We start from the raw sequence: 24,443 nt of genomic DNA on the forward strand, positions 1-24,443 counted from the left end.
CACTCTGGTTACTGTGCTTCCCATATAGGCGGTAGGACGCTTGCTCAACGGGCAAGGCGGCAGGGCTACTTTTGGCCTACTTTAGAAGCGGATGCAATGGAGATGGTGAAAAAATGTGACAAGTGCCAAAGGTTTGGCAAGTTAATTCACCGTCCGGCTACTGACCTCACTACCATTCATAGCCCACTACCGTTTGCTAAGTGGGGCATGGATATTCTGGGTCCATATACGCCTGCTACAGGCGGAAGGAGGTACATGCTTGTTGCCGTCGACTACTTCACTAAATGGGTAGAGGCGGAGGCTGTAAAGGGAATCAAGACGAAGGATGTAATTTCATTCATTTGGAAAAATGTCATCACTCGGTTCGGGGTTCCCATGTCTATGGTTTTTGATAATGGTCCCCAATTTGAGACGCCTGTTCTCAAAAGCTGGTTGGGTGACCAAGGAATTGCACACTACTTTGCATCTGTCGGCCGTCCACAAGCAAACGGCCAGGTAGAAGCCTTTAATAAAATCATCTCAGACGGTCTCAAGAAAAAGATTGAACGAGCAGGCGGCCTATGGGCGGATGAATTACCACAAGTTCTCTGGGCCATTAGGACAACTGAAAAAGGGGCGACTGGAGAAACTCCATTCCTCCTAACTTATGGTGCGGAAGCTGTTCTTCCAATAGAACACTACGAGCCGACTCTTCGAGTAATGTTATATGACGAAGAGGCAAACTGGGAAGCCATGCGCCTGGCATTAGACTCACTTCCTGAAAGAAGAGGCAATGTTGTCTTGCGCCATGAAATTTACCGCCTGAGAATGACTAGATCATACAACAAAAAAGTACACAGGCGTCCACTCAAAGTGGGGGACTTTGTACTTAGGAAAATGGAAGCAGTTGGAAGGGCTAATGAGTCTGGCAAACTAACTCCCAACTGGGAAGGACCCTACCGAATCTGTGAAGAGGTCAGGGACGGTACCTACCGTCTGGAAACACCAGACGGCCAACCGTTGCCTCGAACTTGGAATGTAGATAATCTTAAGAAATATTTCTTTTGAATGATATAAATAGTCAAGGACTACTTAATAAAAGTTTGCATACTTAATATTCAATTTTGTACAAAGAGGGGCACGCCTACTAACAAACAGTCGGCTACTCTCCATTAAGTGTTTCTCTTATCTTCAGAGGGGCATGCCGCCTGTACCTTTACAGTCGGCTACTCTCCATTGAATATTTTACTCTATCACCATAGGGGCATGCCGTCTGGACATATAGTCGGCTACTCTCCATAGAAGAGGGCCGACTGGTTCCAAACACACAGCCACCCCCCTTATACTTAACTAAAAATGATCAGGGCCTGGCCGACCCTGTGCCTAAACAGGCGGCTACCCTCCTTTTACTTAGCACCTACGTTCACCAAGAACTAACCAAGGCCACAGGCCGAATGATCAGACCAGGCGCCAAGCCAACTAATCCAATCTCTAAACTAATACGACCTGTCCCAACATCATAGCAGGCGTCCGGCGGCATCCCTCCGGATGAAATTCGTCGCAGAGAGAAGCTCCCTTTTGGGTGGAACATTTCTCTATAAACTAATTACACGGCACCTATACGACTGTCCCCAAGGGCAACCACGTAGCCGTTTTTGAGACAAGGATAACTCTATCACTAACTAAACCAGTGGTAGCAGTTGGTATCTGAGTCTGATGACCGCCTGTATTACTTGGGATAAATGCAGGGGGTACCTCTTGAGTTAATAGCCAACAAACATTGGCGAATCAAAAGGTTCAGCCGGCCTCCGCCGCCTGGTACCTTTACTACTCAAGCAGGAGTGACGGCGACTGAGTAACACCAAAGTTAACTCATAGTCACTCTCTCAAACTTAGTATGGAGCCTAAAAGGTATGAGTCGTCCGCCTGTTTTTAGCAAACAGGGGATCTCAACCACTACTCCTGCTAAGTTAACAACCTATGAGTTAAAAGCCAAAAAACATTGGCGAAAAAAGGGGAAAAACCGGTACCCACCGCTTGATACCTCTACTACTCAGTTACTTGGCGATTAGGTAACAATCATGTTTACTTGGTCACTCCCTAAAAAATTTAGTTTGAAACTAAAAAGGTGTTCATACAGTCGGCCCAGACGGCCTAAAGTCTCTAGCCTAAAAACATGACAAGTAGGAAACCACTTTCCTACTTGGTTAATTTTACAAAGAACAGAACCGCCTGCTTAAAGGCAATCTAGTCTTTGAGATGGTTCGAATACCGATTGGATAAATGGCCGACTGATCGTCTAGCCTGGAAACAGACAACCAGTCGTCCAGGGGCATAGGCGGCGTGACTAACTATCCGTACCTGTCTGCAACTATCGGCCATGTAAAACAGTCGGTATAGTGTACAATTGGATTTCAGAATAATTCAATACTTGAACAAATTTGAAGCAAAACAAAAAAATTCATTAAAAAGAAGCCGGTCATTAAAGACCGGCAAAATATTCAGAGCCCCGGCCCCCTGGCCGTGTAAATACAAAAAAACGGCACGCAGGCCGTGGAAAGAAGACATAAAACTTAAGAAGGGGGCAGATCTTCAATATTAGCAGCTGCTGCCTGGTCAGCACTCTTCCTGCTGGACTCGGCTTCAGCTGCATCCTTCTTTGATGCATTACCCCCAAGCGGCACAAGCGCCACTACCGGTTGCTCCTCCTCCTCCAACGCCTCTTCCTCAGCAACCGCCAGGATCTCTTGATTATATCTATCAGAACACTGGCGGTACGTTTTTTCCCATGAGGCAAAGTCGGCATTGGGGAAGAGGCGGCCCCAAGTCATGCGCTGGATTTGAGCAGAGTCTTCCATCATCTCCCGGACCAGCTCTTTCTTTTCTTGCTCGGCCTTTTCCGAGAGCTCCTGAGTAAGACTCTTCTCCTGGGTCACCAGGCGTACCTTTACGCTCGCCAAGGATTTCTCCAAGGTTTCGTATGAGGACATCTTTTGGCGAAGAGGTCTCAGCTCGGCCTTGAGGTTGTTGATGGTTGCCTCCAGCTCGCTATTCTTCTTCTGGGCCGCCTCTAACTGAGCCCGGATAGCGGCGGTAGCCTGCGCCTGATAATAAAGAATATCAATGGTCAGAACTTCATTTTGGGCAATTTGAAACATTGCCTTATCACAGTCAGAGGCGGCCATAGCTTTTGCAGCCTTTACCTCTTTGTTCTTCCGGTCAAGCGGCTTGCGAAGGCCGTTCACTCGGAGCAGGGCCTAAGTAAAAAGGGGAACAGGCGTCAGTTTCCAAACAAAAAAGAAAACAGGCGTCCTGGAATTCAAATACTCAAAAATATGCTAAGTATACCTCAGCAAGGACCCCTGCAATCCCGTCTAGGTCAAGGGTGCCGACACCCCTGACCGCCTCCCTTTCAGCTGGAGGAACGGCCTTGATCATAGACTTGGCCACCTCGACCAAGTCAGGCTCCTGAGGGCCGGCTGCATCAAGCATAAACAAACGGATTAGACCTAGTAAAGAAGGGAGCAAGTCTAACATTTACAAGGATAATTTCATACTTCTAGGTGGCCCAGCTGGAGTTTTAGAAGAAGTGGTCGGCTGCTTCTCAGCCGCCACATGTTTCCTGGCAGAACCAGGAGAGCTCGCAACAGTCGTCCTCCGGGCCTTGGGGTCCGGCTGTTGGGAAGAAGAAGCTCTTGGAGCGCCCGTCTAAAAAAAAAAAAGAAGAAAAGAGTCAGTATATGCATAAACACAACTCCAAAAAGAGGGTGAAAGGTTCGAAGCCCACCAGGGGTGCCCCCTTGTTGGGGGAGTCGGTTGAAGACTGTTGCATGATGGAGGCCCGCAACATGGCCGCCGCAGTCTTGGAGGCGGTAATTTTGCTCATGGCGTCCGCTGCAAAAACAAATAGCAAAGTTAATAAAAGTCATAACACGAAATGCATGGAACAACAGAGTATTCGACAGGCCGGCTACCTCTTGAGCACCGACTGCTGAGGCCACAGGCGGCCAAAAAGTACTCGTCGTAGAGCCATTTGAAGCTCGGGACGCAGTGCAGGGGTACTTGCTCTCGTACCCCTGAAGTAGAGTTCACCTTCGACTCTACTTTGAAGAGTCCTTTATCTAGGATCTCTTTTTTAGCCTTGGGGGGAACAGGCGGCATGCTGCGGCCGCCTGCAAGAAGGGGCGGATTCCTGTTCCACCTGTTGAAGCGCTTGTTCAGCTCTGTGTCTGAACTCTCAATAATAAGGAAGGTGCTCCGCCAGTCCTTCCATTTGTTTGCTTTACCTCTCGTCATGAGGTAGCCCCTGTGGCTCGTCAATTAATACCAGCCGGTACCGCCTGCCTTAGGGGTCCGGTTGAGGTAGTTCGTGTGGGCGAAAGCCTCGAAGTTCGGCTTCACCCCATGCAGTTCGCACCCGGCCACATAGCCGAGTACGTTGACCCAGGAGTTCGGGGCTAACTGCCATAACCCCAACTCATACCCATCCAAGATCCGCTGAACAGCCGGATGTAGTAGGAAGCGCAGCCCAGCCTTGATGGCCGCCTCGTAGCAGCCAAAGCAGGCGCCATCATAACTGGTACCAGCCGGCCAGACGACTGTGTCTTCTGGATCCGGCACAAACACTAAAAAGCCGGGGCCCATTGTGTGGTTTGCGATAAAGCTCTCCACTTTCTCTTGCATGGCTGTGATCCGGCCCCGACGTACCGTGCAGTAGTAGGGGGTATTTTGCTCTTGGTGAGAGGCGGATGGCTCCGCCCAATCGTCCCCCTTCTCAACTGCGTGAGAAAGCCTCGCCTCTTGTAGGCGACTGTTTTTCTCTTCTGTGTCCAGAGAAGCATGGCCAGAAGAGCTAGACTCGGAATCGTCCTCTGACGAGTCCGAAGAGGACGACTCTTCCCCTCTCCCAGAGGGGCCCGCCTCCTCTCCTTTAAAAGGAGCACGAGAGAATGTAGAATTGTCAACTGTAAAATGGGAAGGGGTCACTTTGACTCCTCCCTCAGAACTGCCGGCTTTCAAGCCGCTTTGTTTCACTTCCACATCTGGCGCCTGGTCAGATGTTTCACTAATCGGCACCCTGTGGGAGGAGCCGTCTGAGTTTGAGATCCTGGCAGTCTTTTTTGTTCTGGCCATCATGCTCTGCATAGACACAGATACAGTCGGACTTTGTATAAAGGGCAAAGATGGGTCCAGAAAAGGGCAGGCGGCACTCCTAGTCCTAGATTCAGCCGTCCCCGGTGACCGACTGATCACTAACCTAGGTCGTGTCGTGTGCTTCTGTGGTGCCATTTCAAAAAAAGAATAAAGTAAAGAGAAAATTAAGAGTAAGAGAACCGACGGTTACCTGAACGAGTGACGATTGATGAAGTTCTGAAAATCCTTTGCAGTCGGCTTGTCAGAGCAGGCGGTAGGCAGAAAGGGTCCAAAATGTCAGAGCAAGTTCAGGGGTCCGAATGTTCTCTCACAAAGTTTTCAAGTGTGAAAATGACCGAAGTCAACACTCCTTTATATAGGCGAAGTGAGAAGGCGAAGGGTCACTTCCAGAATTCAAAATTTTGGCGGGAGAATCTCTCGGCCTCTCGCCGAGTGACACCTGTAGCAGGCCGTCGCCTGTTACAGGGTGATACCTGTCACAGGTAACACGCGACCAGTCACGTGCCACCTGTGAGGGGCAAATGATTAGGGGATTTTTCCACCAATCACCATCTGACAAGTGGACCAATCAGGTTCCGCCATGTGTCCGTCACATGGGCCAATAGGAGCCTGCCACGTGTCAAGCAATGACCCGTCCACTATGGACCAATTACGACACGACATGTGTCCTTCCCATGACACCTGGGATAACTGGTCACCAAGGCCCAACTTCCGAGGGAAGCCCAATCAGCCCAAGGTTAGCCTAAACCTAGATTGGCACGTTTCCCGAGGTTATAAATACCTCCCTTAATCCTCATTAAGAGAAAAAAACACGCAGATTACACACGTTAAACTCTCTCACCTAGAGAGACCCAATCACTTTAATTTCCGCATTAATTACTCCTTAATCAAGTACTAACTTGACCGTCGGAGGCAGATCTCCAATCATCCGGAGCATCCGTTTGTTTTGCAGGTACAGGCGTCCGGTTCCAGTCTCGGAATTGTAACTCTCCCGCAGGACATCAGAAAACCCCGAAACAAATACCACATGGACACATCATGCATCTTCATCCGAATTTGCATGAGAATCTTACAAAAAGTATATATACTCAACAAATATAATTTGATATTGGGAAATTCTCTTTGGTAATACCATAATTTTTACTTTTCTCAGTTGTGAATTACAAAAAAATTTATTATCTTTGGTAAACCTAAATTTTGATTACCAAAGATAATACTTATTTTAATTTAAACTCATTAACCATAGTTAGTTTTTATATTTTTGTAAATAATTAAATTATTTTTATTTAAAAAAAAAAAAAACCAACCCCACCCACTGGTGCCCAAGCCAACCCCAGCCCCTTCCCCTCCGCCAGCGCCACCGCACTTCATTGCCGACTCCACCCACCGTTGCCGGCACCCAAACCCCTTAACACCGACGACCATCCCTCATCTCTGAAAACCGCCAGCCGCTCATCCCCCCACCCCCGAAAACCACTAGTCGCTCACCCTCCACCCTCGAAAACCACCAACCTTTCATCCCTCACCTCTGAAAACCGCCAGCCGCTCATCCCCCACTCCCGAAATTCGCCAGCCTTTCATTCTTATCCCTGAAATCCGCAACCACACCTGGAACCCCTCTCCTTTCGGACTCCCCTTCCCCGATTTCCTAATTCCCTTTCCTTCGCCAAATCGGACCCAAACCCACGACCCAAACAACCATCGAAAAATCACTGGCGAAAATCAGGACAAAATCATCGGTTTTTGTGGCGAAATTCAACGACGCTGCTTCGAGACGAAGGCCGTGGTTTTTGAAACCAATCGGTTTCGAAGGTGGAAAAAGCCCGATTAACGTTTTTGATGGTGGGGTATTAGTCGGATGGGGGATTTCGAGGGTGGTTTCTAGGGTTTTCGGGGAAAAGGGAGGTGGGTTTCAGGGATAGGGGATAGGCGCGGCGGGCTGGGGAGGCCGAGGCGCCGGTCAGGGAGGTGGTTGGGCGCCGAAATGGGTTGGGGCATGAGGTGGGTTGCCGGCGCCGGCGTGGTGAATGTTGTTCGAGGAAGGGGGTGGGTTTTTTTTTAAATTTTTTTTTTAAATTTAATTTATTTATTAAAAAAAATAATAAAACTAACCATGGTTTATGATTTCAACTAAAAAGATGTTAACCATGGTTTAATATTAACTAAATTGCTTCATTAAGTTCACCATTGAAAATTATAATAAATTAAAGTTTATCAATGATAATAAGAATTTTTGCAATTTACCACTGAAAAAATTAAAAAGTTTAGTGCTACCATTGAGAATTTCCCTTTGATTTTTAATACGACTTAATTAAATCAAATACTATCATAAAATTTTTATGGATGATTTTGCGGGTGTTGAGCCCTCATGGTTGTCTAGGCTCGTTTGGCACAAATCGTGCAACAAACTAAAAATGAGCTCTCTAAGCATAACAAGACTCATATGCTCACATTATTAGGAAGTGTCATGCACTCATGTGGCTTTTGCCTAACTATGTATAGTGTTAAGACGTGTTCAATCTGTTCATCATATTTTGCAAAAATAAGCCTATAATTAGACACAACTAACAAAAAAAATCGTGTTTTACTTGCCTAACACCAATATGGTCTCGTGAACACAATAAGTAAGAGATGTCAAAATCTGTCGCGAACTCGCGATCGATCTGATTCGAAATTGACTCGAAAAACATCCAACTCAGATTTTAACTTGCATGAACACAATAAGTTAACATGATTCAAATTTGAAATTAGAGTCCACCCAAGTTCACCAAACCCGACTGAAACATTCAAATTGACTTTCTTTGCTCGATGGTACGGTGCTATGTCTCAACCTAACTCCGACAACACCCAAAAAATTATAATTGAACCACGACTCGTTTGGCTATTTTGATTTTTGACCCAAAAATCAAAACCTTGCAACAGTCCTAAGACTCCTAACCTGCATTACATGTTGCGCACACTCCACAGCATCAGCCACCAACGCCGCCTTCAACCACCCAACACAAACACAAGCATTACTCTTCTACAGAGAGCAAAATTTCTGCCATGAAAACTTAGATTATTACAAAGAAAAAAGGACTGATTTTTTTTAGTTGCTTCAATCTTTGTATCTTCATTTGTAACAAAATGCTAGCTCGAAATTACTGTCCATCAAAAAAGCTTAAACGTTTGATTTCTGTTTATCTCTTCAATTCATCTCATCAATTTGCTTCAAAGTTTTCATCTTCTTGTTCATGTAATTCTGTAGCAAGTGTAGCAGTTCATAGAACAAACCCCTGTTTTCAAAACCCTGTTCTTCAATTTCTGCCATGTTCTTCATTTGCATTGCAGATTATAAAAAATTATTCATCAAATTCTGTGCAAAACCCATCTCTGAAATTGATTAGAGAAGGTAATTTTGATGAAATTGCATCTCAAACGCTGCAAATTTGCCTTGGTTGTGGTGTTCATATGCAGAATTTAGACCGTAATTTGCCTGGATTTTATGTTACGCCTGCTACGAAAAAACCCAGATTACAAATTGCCAATTAATCGAAAATTTGTCGTTGATGAACCCGAGGCATCGGATTCCCTCAAAAGGGGTGTTCTTAATGAGTTTGATGAGACCCAAAACCCTCCCTTAAACCCTAATTTATGTGAAAAACCTGTTGTTTGTGCTAGGTGTCATTCTTTAAGGCATTATGGTAAGGTTAAGGATGTTAGTTTGGAAAACTTACTGCCAGATTTTGATTTTGATCATACTGTTGGTAGGAAGCTGGCAACAGCCTCAGGGGGTAGGTCTGTAGTTATAATGGTAGTTGATGCAGGTGATTTTGACGGGACGTTCCCGAAAAAGGTTGCTAAGCTGGTTTCAGCTACCATTGATGAGAATTTAATGGCCTGGAAGGAAGGGAAGTCTGGGAATGTTCCTAGAATGGTGTTGGTGTTGTCTAAGCTAGATTTGTTACCGAGTTCGTTGTCCCCTACTCGGTTGGAGCATTGGATTAGGCAACGGGCTCGGGAGGGTGGGGCAAATAAGTTGACTAGTGTGCATATGGTTAGTGCTGTGAGAGATTGGGGTGTAAAGAATTTGATTGATGATGTGGTAAGATTGGTTGGGCCAAGAGGAAATGTATGGGCAATAGGAGCTCAAAATGCTGGGAAATCTACATTGATAAATGCAATAGGAAAGCATGTAACTGGGAAGGTAGCACCTATAACTGAGGCACCTGTACCTGGGACTACCTTGGGGATCATAAGATTGGACGGAATCTTTCCTGGGAAGGCGAAGTTGCTTGATACACCGGGGCTTCTTCATCCACATCACATAGCTACTAGGCTGACAAGGGATGAACAGAAGCTCGTGCAGATCAATAAGGAGCTGAAGCCGAGGACTTACAGGATCAAGGTGAGTGACAAATTATATATCTCAATAGTGAGTTTTTGCTGTAAAATTTTATGCGGTAAATCATTTGTTGTGTGTTATTTCCATTTTACGGCATCAATGATAATCATAGTGGCCTCTGAGCATGTATTTTCTATGTCTTGCATAAATTTGGCGATGATGGTGAATGGATTATTTTTACAAACTGTATAACAAGAAAGGTAGAAAGCCGACTTTGACATTTTTCCGGTTTGTTTAGATACAAGTTGGTAGTGTGACCAGTATCCATACTTAATGACCAGGCTAGTTTATGTGATTAATGTTAAAACAAAACAATTAAATTAGGAAGTGATTATGGTAGGACATGAACTGTAGTAGAATAATATGGCTATTTTTTTGAAAAAAAATAAAAAAAATTGTATAAAGTAGCATTGTGCTGATTGGCCATGTTAATGAAATTCATGTGATTTTTGTGTAATACTATTAATTAACTCAAATACATGACATTGTTGATATAAGAATGCCAAGTATTTTGAAAAATCTACTGCTTTGAAATTTTTGTTTTGTAGGGACAGTGCCCCAAAACTTATTACTCATCAAAGTGAATATGTTTGTAGATCTTAGATGTAGCAACTTAGCAAGCGCCACAAACATAGATAAATCTTTTTTTTCTTATGTTATCTATTTTTGTCAAGTTCAAAGTACGTAAACCATATCTGATTAGCTCAAAACATGAAATACCTTCAAACCATTTCATAGATCTTCATTAAGTCATTTATACCTTGTAAAATTCCATTTGTCTACTCTACATAGTGCTCTTGTGTCTAGTTGATGGTGCTGCAGTGCTTGGGATTTAGATATTTGAAGACCACCCCATGATAGAGAAATAGAGAAGCTTGTGACTTTTTGGCTATATAGTATACAGGTGAGAAGGAATCTAGGGTGTAGATAGAATTATTTCCAGACTAAGCACTGTCCAATCAAAATTTCTCCTATAACCCATCCTTGATATCAGCCTTCACCAATCTCAGCTTATGACCAGCTTTCTTGAGATATAAAGTGTCGATGTCCGTATGTTATACAAAATCACTGAGCTAGATATATAGAAAATTGTAAAAGCGAATGACCCTACTGTCTTTGAGTCAGAACCAGATAAACTGCTAACTACTAGTATTTATTAATCATACTGCTTTATAGATTTTCTGCAGTTTGCTGAATATAATTTTCTGAAAAGAAGTATTAGACTTCCTCCCATTCATCTTCTCCCTTCCACTCCCATTTTCCTATATTCTGAAAGTTTTCTCATGGAAAATCGAAAAATGATCTTCATCAAAATATTTGGTGCCTAAGAGGAGATGAATCATCTAGCTGTACTTGAGCATCAATGCCAATCCTGGAGGAGTAGAATTTTGTGCACTTTTTACTATTATTTGTCAAACCATCACAAACCTGAATTACTTAGTCTGAGACATGGCCCACATGGGAGCATGATTTACTTCATGGATATCTTTTCTGGGATATACCCTGTATAAGTGTTCTTCAGGCAATTCATTAACTCAATCCCCTGAGATACTTGCGAGGTGGTCGGTTGGCACTATGGGAATAAGTTTGGAAGGCAATTGAAGAATATGTTTTGAGATGTATTCTAGACTTTTAGGAGCAGTAAATCGTCCTGAATTTTCATTCATTTACTTAGGCTGTAATAGCAATGTTACAGCCATTCACCAGTATTTAATACATGCACAAAAGGGTAGACTCGTTTAATTCATACGTATAAGATTCGTTCATTATTTTTTTGCTTTGCTCTCTGCAAAATTCCTATTTAATACAACTACTGCATGAACATTGGAACTTAAGAATGCAAAAGATCTCATCTGTCATCAAAACTCTTCAGCAATCAGCATTCTAGTTACAGGTTACAATCTTACATTCTTTGAGGGTCATTTGTGAAGGGGCTATCCCATCCCTAAAATCTGCACTTTGTTTGGGGTATCACCAAAAAAAATTGATTGCCCGCTCATCAAAGGATGATGACCTACTCGTGATGGCGTCAAAAGAGTATGAGATAGAAAAGCAAATGGGTTTTTAAGCTTATGTTGGGGGTTGGAAAATGATATCTAGGTTTGGGGGGATCATTATGCCTCATATTTCCTCCCACATGAGGAGCAAGGGTTAGCGTAACCTGTGATTTCAGATTCTTCTTTTTTGAGTTACAACAATGGAAATGCACAACATAATAAGAGTGTTAGCATGTAGGCTGCTTCCTTTTAGGTCTTATCTAAAGCATTTGTAGCATGCATAGGAAATTGATTGAAAATCGTGCTCTGTAATATATTGGAGCTCCAAGCATCCTTGGCCCTTTTGTTTCCTACATTGCTTGTTTCTTGAGCAACTGGCTAAATTATGACCTTCTCCAAGCATTTCTTCAGATCCCAGCTTCCATTCATATTGCTGTTTTTTTCTGCTCCTTTCTTGCCCTTCAATTCTAAGCATATTTGTGGTCTATACAATTTGAAAGAAGTATGTTCTTACACTCTCTGTTTAGTAAAGGCAATCTGTGGAGCAACATTTATGGTTAGAGTTTTGACAGTCAAGCAGGGAAGAATTTCTTGCTACAATCCTAGCATCCAGTTTCTTGTTCTGCTTCTTAAATTTTCTGGTGTATCTTATCACTCGATGTACCCATATAGGAGGCATTAGTGTTGACCATAATCCTGATTCAAGGGGGTCATAAACAGGACAGTTTGGTGGTGGGTCTTTAGTGCAAGGTAACTACTTATGTTATGACTCTCAACCTCTCAGGTTACAACCTTGGCATTATTAATGGCATAATTGAGTAGAGAAGGAATATTCTGAAAATACATCTTTTATTTAATGGCATAATTGCGTAGAGAAGGAGTATTCTGAAAAACACATCTTTAATTATTATTTTTCTTCTAAGGTACTGCAGTAGGTGCATCTGATTAGAGGTTTCCATGACAGGTTGCCAAGGTTTGAGATGATGTACGCATGTGCATTATTTTTAAATAGCCATTCTTGGGGTTTTTATATGTCAGGATAGGTTATACCTTCCAAACCTTCCCATTATTAACTTCTTTGCCGCAGGAGATTTTTTTTTTTATTTTTGGAATGCCCAATTTCTTCTGCACTTGAAGCATTTCCGTCTTGGATTAAGCTAGCAATCTTCTTGGATTTAATATGAACCCTAAATCAGAGTTCAGTTTTGGGTTTGCACCTTGCAGTGGATTAATAACCATTTAATTCTGAGTCATTATGACAGATTGGTCTTCATAGTCTTCCTTGATGCGCCTATGTTTACATAGAAAGTGAATGGTGTGTGTTATTGTCTTAGCATGCCACCAAGAAAGAAATATTGTTGATTTTGGTTCCTGTAGTGTCTAGTACTTTTCTTCCCTTATATTTTTTTTGGCTGTAAAATATGAGTAAATTCTTAGCTATGTGTTGTTGTATATTTTTCCTCCATTTATACAAATGTAAAATTGTCTTATACGAAGTAGTTCAGTAGCTGTATACCTGTGATGTAGAACAGTAGAAGCAAAAGTAGATCACAAAGGAAAACAAAGGAAGTGTTGTATGATTGACGCTTACAAGCATCACTGATTTATTACAGTGTAACATAATTACTACGAGTTCTATGGATGCACAAATGACGGGATATCAATTTGTAATAAATTTAATGCCGCCGTTGGATTTGTGTCATATCTAATTTGTTGATCTTTCATTGAACGCACTGCCGTATGATGTTGCTGTAATTGGCTGACTGATATATATATATATATAAAGCGTGCGAGTGTCATGAGTTTTATTGATGTGTATCTGCAAGTCTATGTGCCTCGTTCAATAATATTGTTCATCTCTACAGGTTGGTCATACAATTCATATAGCTGGGCTTGCAAGGCTAGGTGTTGAAGAATTGGCTGCAGACTCTGTTTATGTTACTGTATGGGCTTCCCCTCTGTTACCATTGCATATGGGAAAAACAGAAAATGCTGATAGAATGCTAACAGATCATTTTGGTCGACAGTTACAGGTATGTATGCTTATTTCTTTATGCCTGATGTCGTAGTATCTTAGTCTGTTTTGTGTTATGTTTATGTTCCTTATTTTATTATTATTGTTATTATTTTTATGTCTATGATTGGTATGTATGATCATTTTGGATTGTCATCCAGGTTTTCTTAAAAAAAAATTTGCTACGGTGTAAACATGAAGCAAACTTTTAACTTTATCTGACGCGATGGAAATTATATTTAGCAGACTAGTATCCGAACTAAATAAATTATAAGTGCATGCTTGGGGTTTGGGCATTGGGTACTTGTTGTGCTGGAAGTTGTCTATTTGAAGTCATCAAATATCTTATCAAATGCAAAGCTAGGAGAATTTAACATACCAATATACCATATATATCACTCAATCTTTGCTTTTGCAGTTTTGCATGTTAGCTCTTAAGATACTTTAAAAATCCTACTTTACAGCATAAATCTATACTTAGTTTCTGGTATAATCCTTTTTTGTACCATAAACTTTATTTTCACATCTGTCATCTGTTTTCCTATTATTTCTGTGTTATGCTTCTGCGTGAGATCTTTATACCTTCTACGTGTGCCCTTGCTTCAGCCACCAATAGGAGAGAATCGTTATAAAGAGCTTGGTAGCTGGGTGAAACGGGATTTTCAGATAAGAGGAAATAGTTGGGATTCAAGTGCTGTTGATATTGCAGTTGCTGGTGTGGGCTGGTTTGCCATTTGCATCAAAGGGGAGGCAACCATCAGCGCTTGGACTTACGATGGAGTTGATGTTGTTCTCCGAAATTCCCTTCTTCCTCATAGAGCACAACAGTTTGAAGTTGCCGGCTTTAGTGTCTCAAAACTTGTTGCCGAGGCAGACAAAACTTCCAACAAACTGAAAAATCAAGGGAAAGAGGGGAAAAGAAAAAAAGCCTGCTCTAATCTGAAATCCTAAAATTGTATAATTTTTTGAAAAAATTAGGAGTAAACAAATTGAGAATTATCAATTATGGTGACTTGATGTCTATTGACTCCATTCCTTATCTCCTTATTAAGGTTATTTTTTTGAGGGAAAATAAATAAGGTTATCTATACTTTAATATTTAAAAACACAAACCACAAATTTTTCATATGACACATGGCATCACAAGTCACTCATTACCCCATATGCCACATGTCACCCTTAATAACATATTAATATTTATGTTTAAGTCTTTTTGCATTCTCCAACTTCCAAATTCAAGGAAAAAAAATGAAGTGTTTCATTTTCATCATAATAAAATAAAGTTCAATTAATTAGTACACATTATAATAAAAATTGTTTTTTCATGTCATATACTTTAAATATAATTTAAACTAATATGTCATTTCATATCCCATAATCTTCACACACACACACACATTTAACTAAATCCCTTCATCTTCTTTCACAGCTCTACCCTCACTCTTTTTTTCTTTTAAGTTTTAGAAATGAAACAATACTTTGTATAAACTAGGGATTCTTATTGATGCGCGCAGATGGCTAGCCCTTTAAAGAGAATTATTATAGGCGGTCTTTATACCTTATGCATATTTGCATATGGTATATATATTTTATTATATCTATTTGCATAGTAATTTTTAAATAATTATTGATGAGACGTATAAAATAAATTAAACAAGTCATCATATAATTGTATATTTTGTAAAAAAATGGAGAGTGTAAAAAATGGAGAGTCTAAACTCTAAAATGCTTTAAATATTGAAATAAACACAAATAATTAATCAATTTTGGTGATTCAAAAGACAATTTTAAAGCTTTTGAATTCAATGAGGGTAAATATGTAAAAGAACATTTTTAGGGATATAAATGTCCATGCACTATTCATAAGAGTATTCTTCTACTTTTTATAAGGTAGGGAAGCATACCTATATACAAAGATAATTAACCCAAGTAATAACCCGTGCATTGAACGGGCTAAAAAGCTAGTTTGGTTTAATATAACGCGCTTATTAGTATATTACTCATTAAATTTGGACCTATTTTTCATACTTTTTTTTTTGAGGGAAAATTAGATAGGCATAATATTAAAGATCGAATTCCGCGTGAGTACTAATTGAGAAAAAGAGTCTATACAAACAAATTCCAAACAACCCCATGTATCTCACATTCCTGCCTAGTAACCAAGTAGGCTACACATGAGAAATTTTTAATAGAAAATTTGTGTAGAACTACCTTAAAAATAGGCTGTGAACAACTACCAATTTTTTAAAAATTTATTTAAAACTATCCGTAAGTTGGCGAACGTTTGTCTAGCATATTAAATATTAAATTACTTTAATATTGTTGAATCTGTTCAATTTTTTAAGTCTATTACGAATAATAAGACCCTGTCATCTTCACCTTAAAAAAATTTAATTGCAGTAAAATTAATTTCAGTTCAGTAAAAATAAGTTCAGTTGAGTAAAATTCAGTTTTCTTACCGAATAATTATAATAGAAAATCAGTAAAAATAATTTCAGTTCAGCAAAATTAAGGTGAAGAGAACCCGCCTAATATTGAAACTTTTAAATTTTCTAAATTTATTTTCATATCATGTATTCAAATCTTAGAGACAATTTTCTTAAATGATATGGAAAAGAAGGAAGATACTTTAGCTTAAATGTGAACAGCTAATTAGAATTAAAATCATTTCATATATTGTCATATAAGAAAAAAAAAAAAATCACTTTAGAATATCAAAGATATATGCATGTAATAACTATTCCATAATAAGTGTGTATATGGTTTAATAATAAGAAATAAATCATTTGGATATCAAATGAGATCACTTAAGTATCAAAAGAGATGTGGATATGGAGTAATAATATAAGAAATAAATCATTTGGATTTCTAGAGTACTCCATATTTAGTGATATATGAAATAATAAGATAGGAAGAAATCGTTTAGATCTCAAAATTGATATAATTACTCAATAGGTTTAGAATAATCCTCAGCTATAAAAGATGTTAGTCATAAACCTTGATAATTCGTACCATCATATTTTGAAGCACTAGTTGATAAGTTGATCGATCTTTGAAAAAGGTTGTGATTTCAATATGGTTGGGTATACAAAGGCATCATTCACACCTTTCATTATAATGTTGTTGGTCATTTTGTCATTCCGTAAGTCATTATTATTACTTAATTGAATTAAGCTCATGTCATGCAACCATAGTTTGTTTATTTACTAATTTGTATATTTTTTTGTCATTTTTTTTATTTGCAATTCTTAGAAAATATATTAATCTTTATCTTACCAAAAAAAAAAAAAAAAAAAAGTAACACTATTATTAGTTTTAGAAGTTTGATGCTTGCAAGTCCTTTCGAAAAGAGTTTTTTCCATTGACCCTAATATCCTATGCAATTTTTGTATAATATTTTATTATCCTAGGCAATAATTGTGTTGGATATTGTGTCACCAAGCAATGTTTAAATTTTTAGTTATGCTAATTTTATTTTAGTGAGGAGTGACAAAAATATTAAGTTTTAGAAATAATGTTAATGTTTGATATATATATATATATATATATATATATATATATATATATATATATATATATATATATATAGTATTAAGACGAATTAGTTTTGTCCAGAGTCATTGGTGGATGTAGAATATTCGGTGTGGAGGGGCACTAAATAGAAAAATAAAAAATAAAAAAAATGTAAATAAATAATTTTACTGACTTATGTGATTTCGGTTTTATTTTTTTTTTGAAAGACACTTACTATGTGATTTCTTAAATTTTAGTGCTACATCTCATTTGATGGTCTTGGAATTGCTCTCATCATTTATGACTTTATGTGATGTTAGAATAGTATAATGCTAAAATAAATGGTACGAATAATTATTTAGTGTCATTTAATTTTGTCAAAAATATCACGTCGAATACTATAATACTACGGAGTAGGGAGTAGTTTATAAAAGTTTCTTTTTAGCAAAAAAATGCATAATAACTACTTTCTTAATTAATTATATATACTACATAATGTGTTGACAGGCATGGGTGCAATGAGTTCTAGAGTTAGTGAAATACAAGAAGAATCCTGTGTGCCGTTGGGCGGCTATGAATGTACAACTGCTGGGTGTCAAAGATATTGTGCTGACAAAGGCATAAAGGGGTGTTACTGTGGAAGGCCTGCAAAACAGTTTTGTTGTTATCAATGAATTACCAATATATCTATTACCTACGTTTCATATTATTTGCAACGATTAGATATTTTTCCTCTCTACTTTAAGTCAAATCGTTACAAATAATATGAAACAGAGGTAGTATTTCAATAAAATGATTGATTGAAAAAAGTTCTTATTTCCGTAAAGAATTCTTCTCGTGTGTCTTTTCCTTTGTACTAATCTCTACATTAATTACTCCGTAATTAAAATATTTCAACCTGTTCTCTAAATAATTCGATCTAGTTTTTGACTTGTATGAACCTAACGAGTTAGTACTAGACCTGTTAATTTTCAACCCAACTCGAACTTGACTTGTTTCTGTGGGTCTTAATGCAAGTTTTCTAACTCCAAACAAAAGAAAGGGCTGAGAGTTTCAATCTTGGGGGCCTAGAGAGTAGAGACTAGAGACAAAGGTAACCAACAAAGCTACATAAAAGTAAGTCCAACATTCTAATAACTCCAAACAACAAGATATGTTAATCAAATGGCAAAATTATTGGACTCTAATGTTCAATGAACCCATTTGTTTACCATGTGTCAAGAGCATTTTACAAGAAAGTGAAAAGTTAAAAAGTGAAAAGTGAGGAACTTTGAGCTATTAAAGTGAGTGAATGTAATTAGTTAATTACTACTCCATTATTACCCCCTACTTTAACTTCATCAAAAAAAAAAATAAAAAAATATACGAGTGCTTCTATTTCTAAAGAGCACTATATTTGAGAATATAAAGTGAGGAATTATGAGTCATTGGATTGAAAGTTTGAAAGTAATTTCGTAAAGACTGAAGTGACAAACAAAGTGTACACTTCATAATCACTTTTAATCTATACTTGTACTTCAGAGTAGATCTTTAGCAAACAGAAATAAAAATACAAATTACCAAAATAAAAATACCTTTTTTTTTTGTCGTCAAAGCCACCATAATTTTCGACAGATCTTCTAACACTCTATTAATCAACAAAAATAATTAATGAGTAAAACAAGGAGATTATGACTTATATATATTAATTCTCCTAGCAAATAAAAATAAAATTAAAATAAACTAAATATAAAATGAGTGAAGTTAAATTAGGTTTAAATTACCCAAAAGAACTATATGGATCTATAAGCGCATTTGAAAATATTATATTGCTTCCAAAGTGCTTGATTGTTGATCGTAAGTCCTGCTGTTAGTTGAAAAGAAATTATTCAAAACATAAGTTATAAATAAATAAATAAAGTACATTGAAATAAGTTAATGAAAATGATATATACTTACCAATTAGTATTACATACTCCTGGATCATGTACTCGATACCAATTATGTTAGAGTTATTTTTGCTTAAACCTCATGTTATTTTCTTTAAATGTTGTGTTATTTTGCTAAAATAGTATGTTATTTACTTATATACTTCAATAGCATGTATAAAAAAAGCATACAAGAATGAAATAACATGTACTTATCTAAAAATAACATATATAAATTGAAATGATAAAAAGTTTATATCAAAATAACATGAATTTTATAAAACTGGTGTACAATGATATAATCAATGTTGAATATAAAAAAAAAATGCAAGTATAAAATAACATATACTTATTTCAAAATAACATATATAAAAACTAAAATAATAAAAAGTTAACATTGAAATAACATAAGTTTTATAAATTTGGAGCACCATGTGCATGATACTCCAGGAATAACATAGAAATTGCGTATACTTACGTATCCACCATAATAGGTTGATACTGATTTGAGGCGCGGGGAAACATGATACTTTGACGTGCACGATTCAATTTTTTTGGTCAGGTTGAAAGGATTTGGCTGAAATATAGTGTTATTTCCGCAACCTTGGCGGAAAATGAACTCATCACATTTCTGCAATTCAAATAAGTATATTTACTCCTCTCTTCGTTAATAATATAAGTGTATTGAAAATAAAAATAAGTTGATAATACTAAATTTACATAATCTTACCTGGCAGGTCCACGCCTTTGAAGTATTTGAATCAAACAGACTTTCGGTAGAGTAAAATAATTTCAGTTCATTAACAATAAGTTCAGTTCAGTATAATTAATTTCAATTCAGTAAAAATAATTTCAGTTTAGTAAAAATAAGTTCAGTTCAGTAAAATTCAGTTTTCTTAAAGAATAATTATAAAAGAAAATCAGTAAAAATAATTTCAGTTCAGTAAAATTGATTTAAGTTCAGTAAAAATAATTTCAGTTCAGTAAAAATAATTTCAGTTTAGCAAAATTAAGGTGAAAAGAACCCGACCTAATATTGAAACTTTTAAATTTTCTAAATTTATTTTCATATCATGTATTCAAATCTTAGAGACAATTTTCTTAATTGATATGGAAAAAAAGGAAGATACTTTAGCTTAAATGTGAACAGCTAATTAGAATTAAAATCATTTCATATATTGTCATATAAGAAAAAAAAAATCACTTTAGAATATCAAAGATATATGCATGTAATAACTATTCCATAATAAGTGTGAATATGGTTTAATAAGAAGAAATAAATCATTTGGATATCAAATGAGATCACTTAAGTATCAAAAGAGATGTGGATATGGAGTAATAATATAAGAAATAAATCATTTGGATTTCTAGAGTACTCCATATTTAGTGATATATGAAATAATAAGATAGGAAGAAATCGTTTAGATATCAAAACTAATATAATTACTCAATAGGTTTAGAATAATCCTCAACTATAAAAGATGTTATTTGTTAGAATATATGGCAATATATTCTGCCATATATTCAGGTTGACTTTGTATATAACTAATTTGGTTAGTGTATATATATTAGCCTTGTTTATAGCCTAATTTCTAGCTAAACAGTTGGCAGGATTATCTCTTGTAATTTGTATATTTATACCCAAAGATAATCAATGAAAAGCAACGATCAAATTACTTTCATTAGTCATAAACCTTGATAATTCGTACCATATTTTGAAACACTAGTTGATCGATCTTTGTGAAGTTTGGAAAAAGGTTGTGATTTCAATATGGTTGGATATACAAAGGCATCATTCACACCTTTTATTATAATGTTGTTAGTCCTTTTGTCGCTCCGTAAGTCATATTATTACTTGAATTAAGCTCATGTCATGCAACCATAGTTTGTTTATTCACTATTTTGTATTTTTTTTGTCATTTTTTTATTTGCAATTCTCAAAAAAATCTATAAATAAACTAAAGGAACAACCGCTGATATCATATTGTCCACGTGGTAGCTTTATAAAAAAAAAACCCACCTAAATAAAAATCTGACGTCATTATATTTTCTTTGGTTTCAAATTTCAAATTTAATTTTTCCTCCTCTCAATTTATCTATACTCTTTATTTTTTTATTTATCTTCTATCACCACTATTGGTATCTAATACATCTTTCCCTCAGAAATACTTGCGTGGACCTGGTTCACAATAATATTATTGTGAACCAGAGTTTTATACACACACAACTGATATTATATTGATCATAGTGATCCTTATATTTAACATAATAACCTTATTTTTAACATAGTAACCTCTATTAAAAGTTGTATAACGTTTAATACTATTGTGAACTTGAAGTCTGACATTATGACCCTAATTTTAACATAGTGACCTTTATTATTTATATTGACCTTATAAAATATTTCATTAAAAAAATTAACCTCTTATAGTCTATATATTACCAAAATGACTTTTATTTTCAACATAGTGACCTTCATTTAATCATAGTGACTTTTCACGTAACTTACATTATATTGAACATAGTGACCCTTATTTTTAACATGGTAAATTTATTTTTAACATAGTAACCTTTATTAAAACTACTACAACGTTTAATAATATTGTGAACTTGAAATACGACGTTATTACCCTAATTTTATCATAGTGGCCTTTATTATTCATATTGATCAGTATATAAAATATTTCATTAAAAAAATAACCACTTAGGCCTATACATTACCAAAATGATTTTTATTTCAACATAGTGAACTTTTTATAAATTATAGTGACCCTTTTTTTTATTAATATGACAACCATACTTTCTCTAATGTTAGTGGTCCACAATAAATTAGTGTGAACCAGGTCCATTTATGAATTTGTACATTACTTGTTACTCTGTATAATTTATTTTAACGTATAAAAAAGTTGCAAATTTGTGATATAGAGTATAAATAAAATAAAATAAATTAAATTAAATTAAAAAAAAATGAATGTTGGTTTCTTAATTTCTTAAAAAAATAATAAAAAATAAAAAACACGCAAGAAAGACGAGATATATATTCCTTAGACATGATGAACTTAACAACATCATATATATACTAATATACTGATATACAACAACTTCCTCACATTAACTTTAGTTATATAATTTTTTTTTTTGAAAGACAACTTTAGTTGATTAGTTAGAACCCGGCCTAATATTGAAACTTTTAAATTTCCTAAATTTATTTTCATATCATGTATTCAAATCTTAGAGACAATTTTCTTAAATGATGTGGAAAAAAAGGAAGATACTTTAGCTTAAATGTGAACAGCTAATTAGAATTAAAATCATTTCATATATTATCATATAAGAAAAAAAAATCACTTTAGAATATCAAAGATATATGCATGTAAGAACTATTCCATAATAAGTGTGAAATGGTTTAATAATAAGAAATAAATCATTTGGATATCAAATGAGATCACTTAAGTATCAAAAGAGATGTGGATATGGAGTAATAATATAAGAAATAAATCATTTGGATTTCTAGAGTACTCCATATTTAGTGATATATGAAATAATAAGATAGGAAGAAATCGTTTAGATCTCAAAATTGATATAATTACTCAATGGGTTTAGAATAATCCTCAACTATAAAAGATGTTAGTCATAAACCTTGATAATTCGTACCATATTTTGAAACACTAGTTGATAAGTTGATCGATCTTTGTGAAGTTTGGAAAAAGGTTGTGATTTCAATATGGCTGGGTATACAAAGGCATCATTCACACCTTTTATTATAATGTTGTTGGTCCTTTTGTCATTTCGTAAGTCATAGTTTGTTTATTCACTATTTTGTTGGTTTGTTCTTCTTGAAAATTAATTTTTATAAAATTAGCATTTATCACGAACGGTTATGCCTCAATGATTTTTCTGATACATAAGAATTCATAAAATATATACTCCATATTTCAAAGAAATCCGTGTATTGTACGGAACTAATCTAGTATAGTAATGTTTTTCTTACCCAAAAAAAATAAAGAAAAAAAAACTACTTCGTATTATTTTGTCATAATAGATGTTGGATGCTTGTTTTTCGACAAGAAGATATATAGAATAGCCAAAATATTTTGTAGAGTTGTACGGAGTAGTCTATGAGTTTGTTTGAAGATATCCAATAATTGTAGTTTGATTTGTTTGTCTATTTCCTTAAAAGTTTATTTGTAGATGATAACTATTTCATAAATTCTCCAAAAAGGAGGATGTATGTTAATTTATTGTAAAAGAGTTAAATTTATGTTACCCTTTATAGTTTATACTTCAAAATTTATTAATTTTCTTTTAATAAATTTTATCTTACAAAAAACTTATAATATATTAGATTAATCATATTACCCTTTATAATATGTAATCACGTATCTATAAGGAATTACACATAAATCAACGATAAATTAAAAGTTAGCCTATAATTGTTAAAGTTACCATAAGATTAGTTAAAATTACGATCAAACTGACTGTTTTTACAATAAAATTAATGTACACCCGTTGTACGCAAGACTTTATCGAAAAAAAGGATACACATGAAGATGTCATTTGTCACTATCTCCAACATCTCTTAGCTTTTACTATGCATCTTATGTAGGTATTGTTTGGTTCACAAGGAAAACAATTTCCTATTGAAATTTCAATTTAATGGAAAATACTTTCCTTTGGTAATTCCCTTGGAATTGGGCTAAATTTGTTTGTTGGACAATGTAGAAATTTTAATTTCCTAGAAAGTCACTTCCCTAACTTGTTTCAATTCAAATCAAATATAATACAAATTGTCAAATATAAATGGAAGGTTATTTAATAGCCACAATAAAATTCTAGTCACTATAATAAAGGTAAATCTCAGCCCTTAATTTCTTTGGATTAATCTTGTTCACCCCTTTTTATTTTTATTTTTTATATTTTGACCTTTGAAAAAATAAAAAGTTAATAACTGCTTTCTTTAGAGAATCTAGTTTAGTATAGCACCCGTGCGATGCACGGCTTACAAATTTTAATACTCATATTCATTTCACAAAATTTTTTAAATAAAATTATTTAATGAGTAATGATGAATTTACTTATAAATATGTCTCAATCATATATTTTTAACCCTCAAAATAATGATATACGAAGTACTACTTGAAAACAACTTTTTTTTTTATTCATAAATTGTATGGAAAGATTTGAAAAATAATTCAACTCAATGAACTAACAATCAATACCTACATTAAGTCATATTTTTTTCCCTCATTTCCACTTGCGCCACTGGCCACCTAATTTTTAAATGGGAGGATTTTTCTGTGTGGCTAGTCGCACTGGTGGCCGGGGTTGCCCGAGTTACTCGGTCAGGAGTTACTCGAGTTACTGCTAACCGAGTAACCCCTTAAATAACCCCTGACCGAGTAACTCGTATCCCCTGATTAAACCCCTTGAGTATACCCCTGACTGAGTAACCATGACCGATCGAGTAACTCCTGACCGATAGATTAACCATGACC

General features: G+C 36.1%; 1 protein-coding gene across 1 annotated transcript; it reads left to right on the plus strand.

The window, feature by feature from the left end:
- Window positions 1-7,924: 7,924 nt before the first annotated feature.
- On the plus strand, window positions 7,925-14,652 carry LOC110723958 (GTP-binding protein BRASSINAZOLE INSENSITIVE PALE GREEN 2, chloroplastic-like). The gene is given in 4 exon segments (XM_021903373.1): window positions 7,925-8,679; window positions 8,681-9,520; window positions 13,380-13,547; window positions 14,135-14,652. Coding segments are annotated over 4 exon segments (1,773 nt in total). The 5' UTR covers window positions 7,925-8,259; the 3' UTR covers window positions 14,480-14,652.
- Window positions 14,653-24,443: the final 9,791 nt, after the last annotated feature.

This window comes from Chenopodium quinoa, unplaced genomic scaffold, assembly GCF_001683475.1.
Source record: "Chenopodium quinoa cultivar QQ74 unplaced genomic scaffold, ASM168347v1, whole genome shotgun sequence".
Taxonomy (NCBI): Eukaryota; Viridiplantae; Streptophyta; class Magnoliopsida; order Caryophyllales; family Amaranthaceae; genus Chenopodium; species Chenopodium quinoa.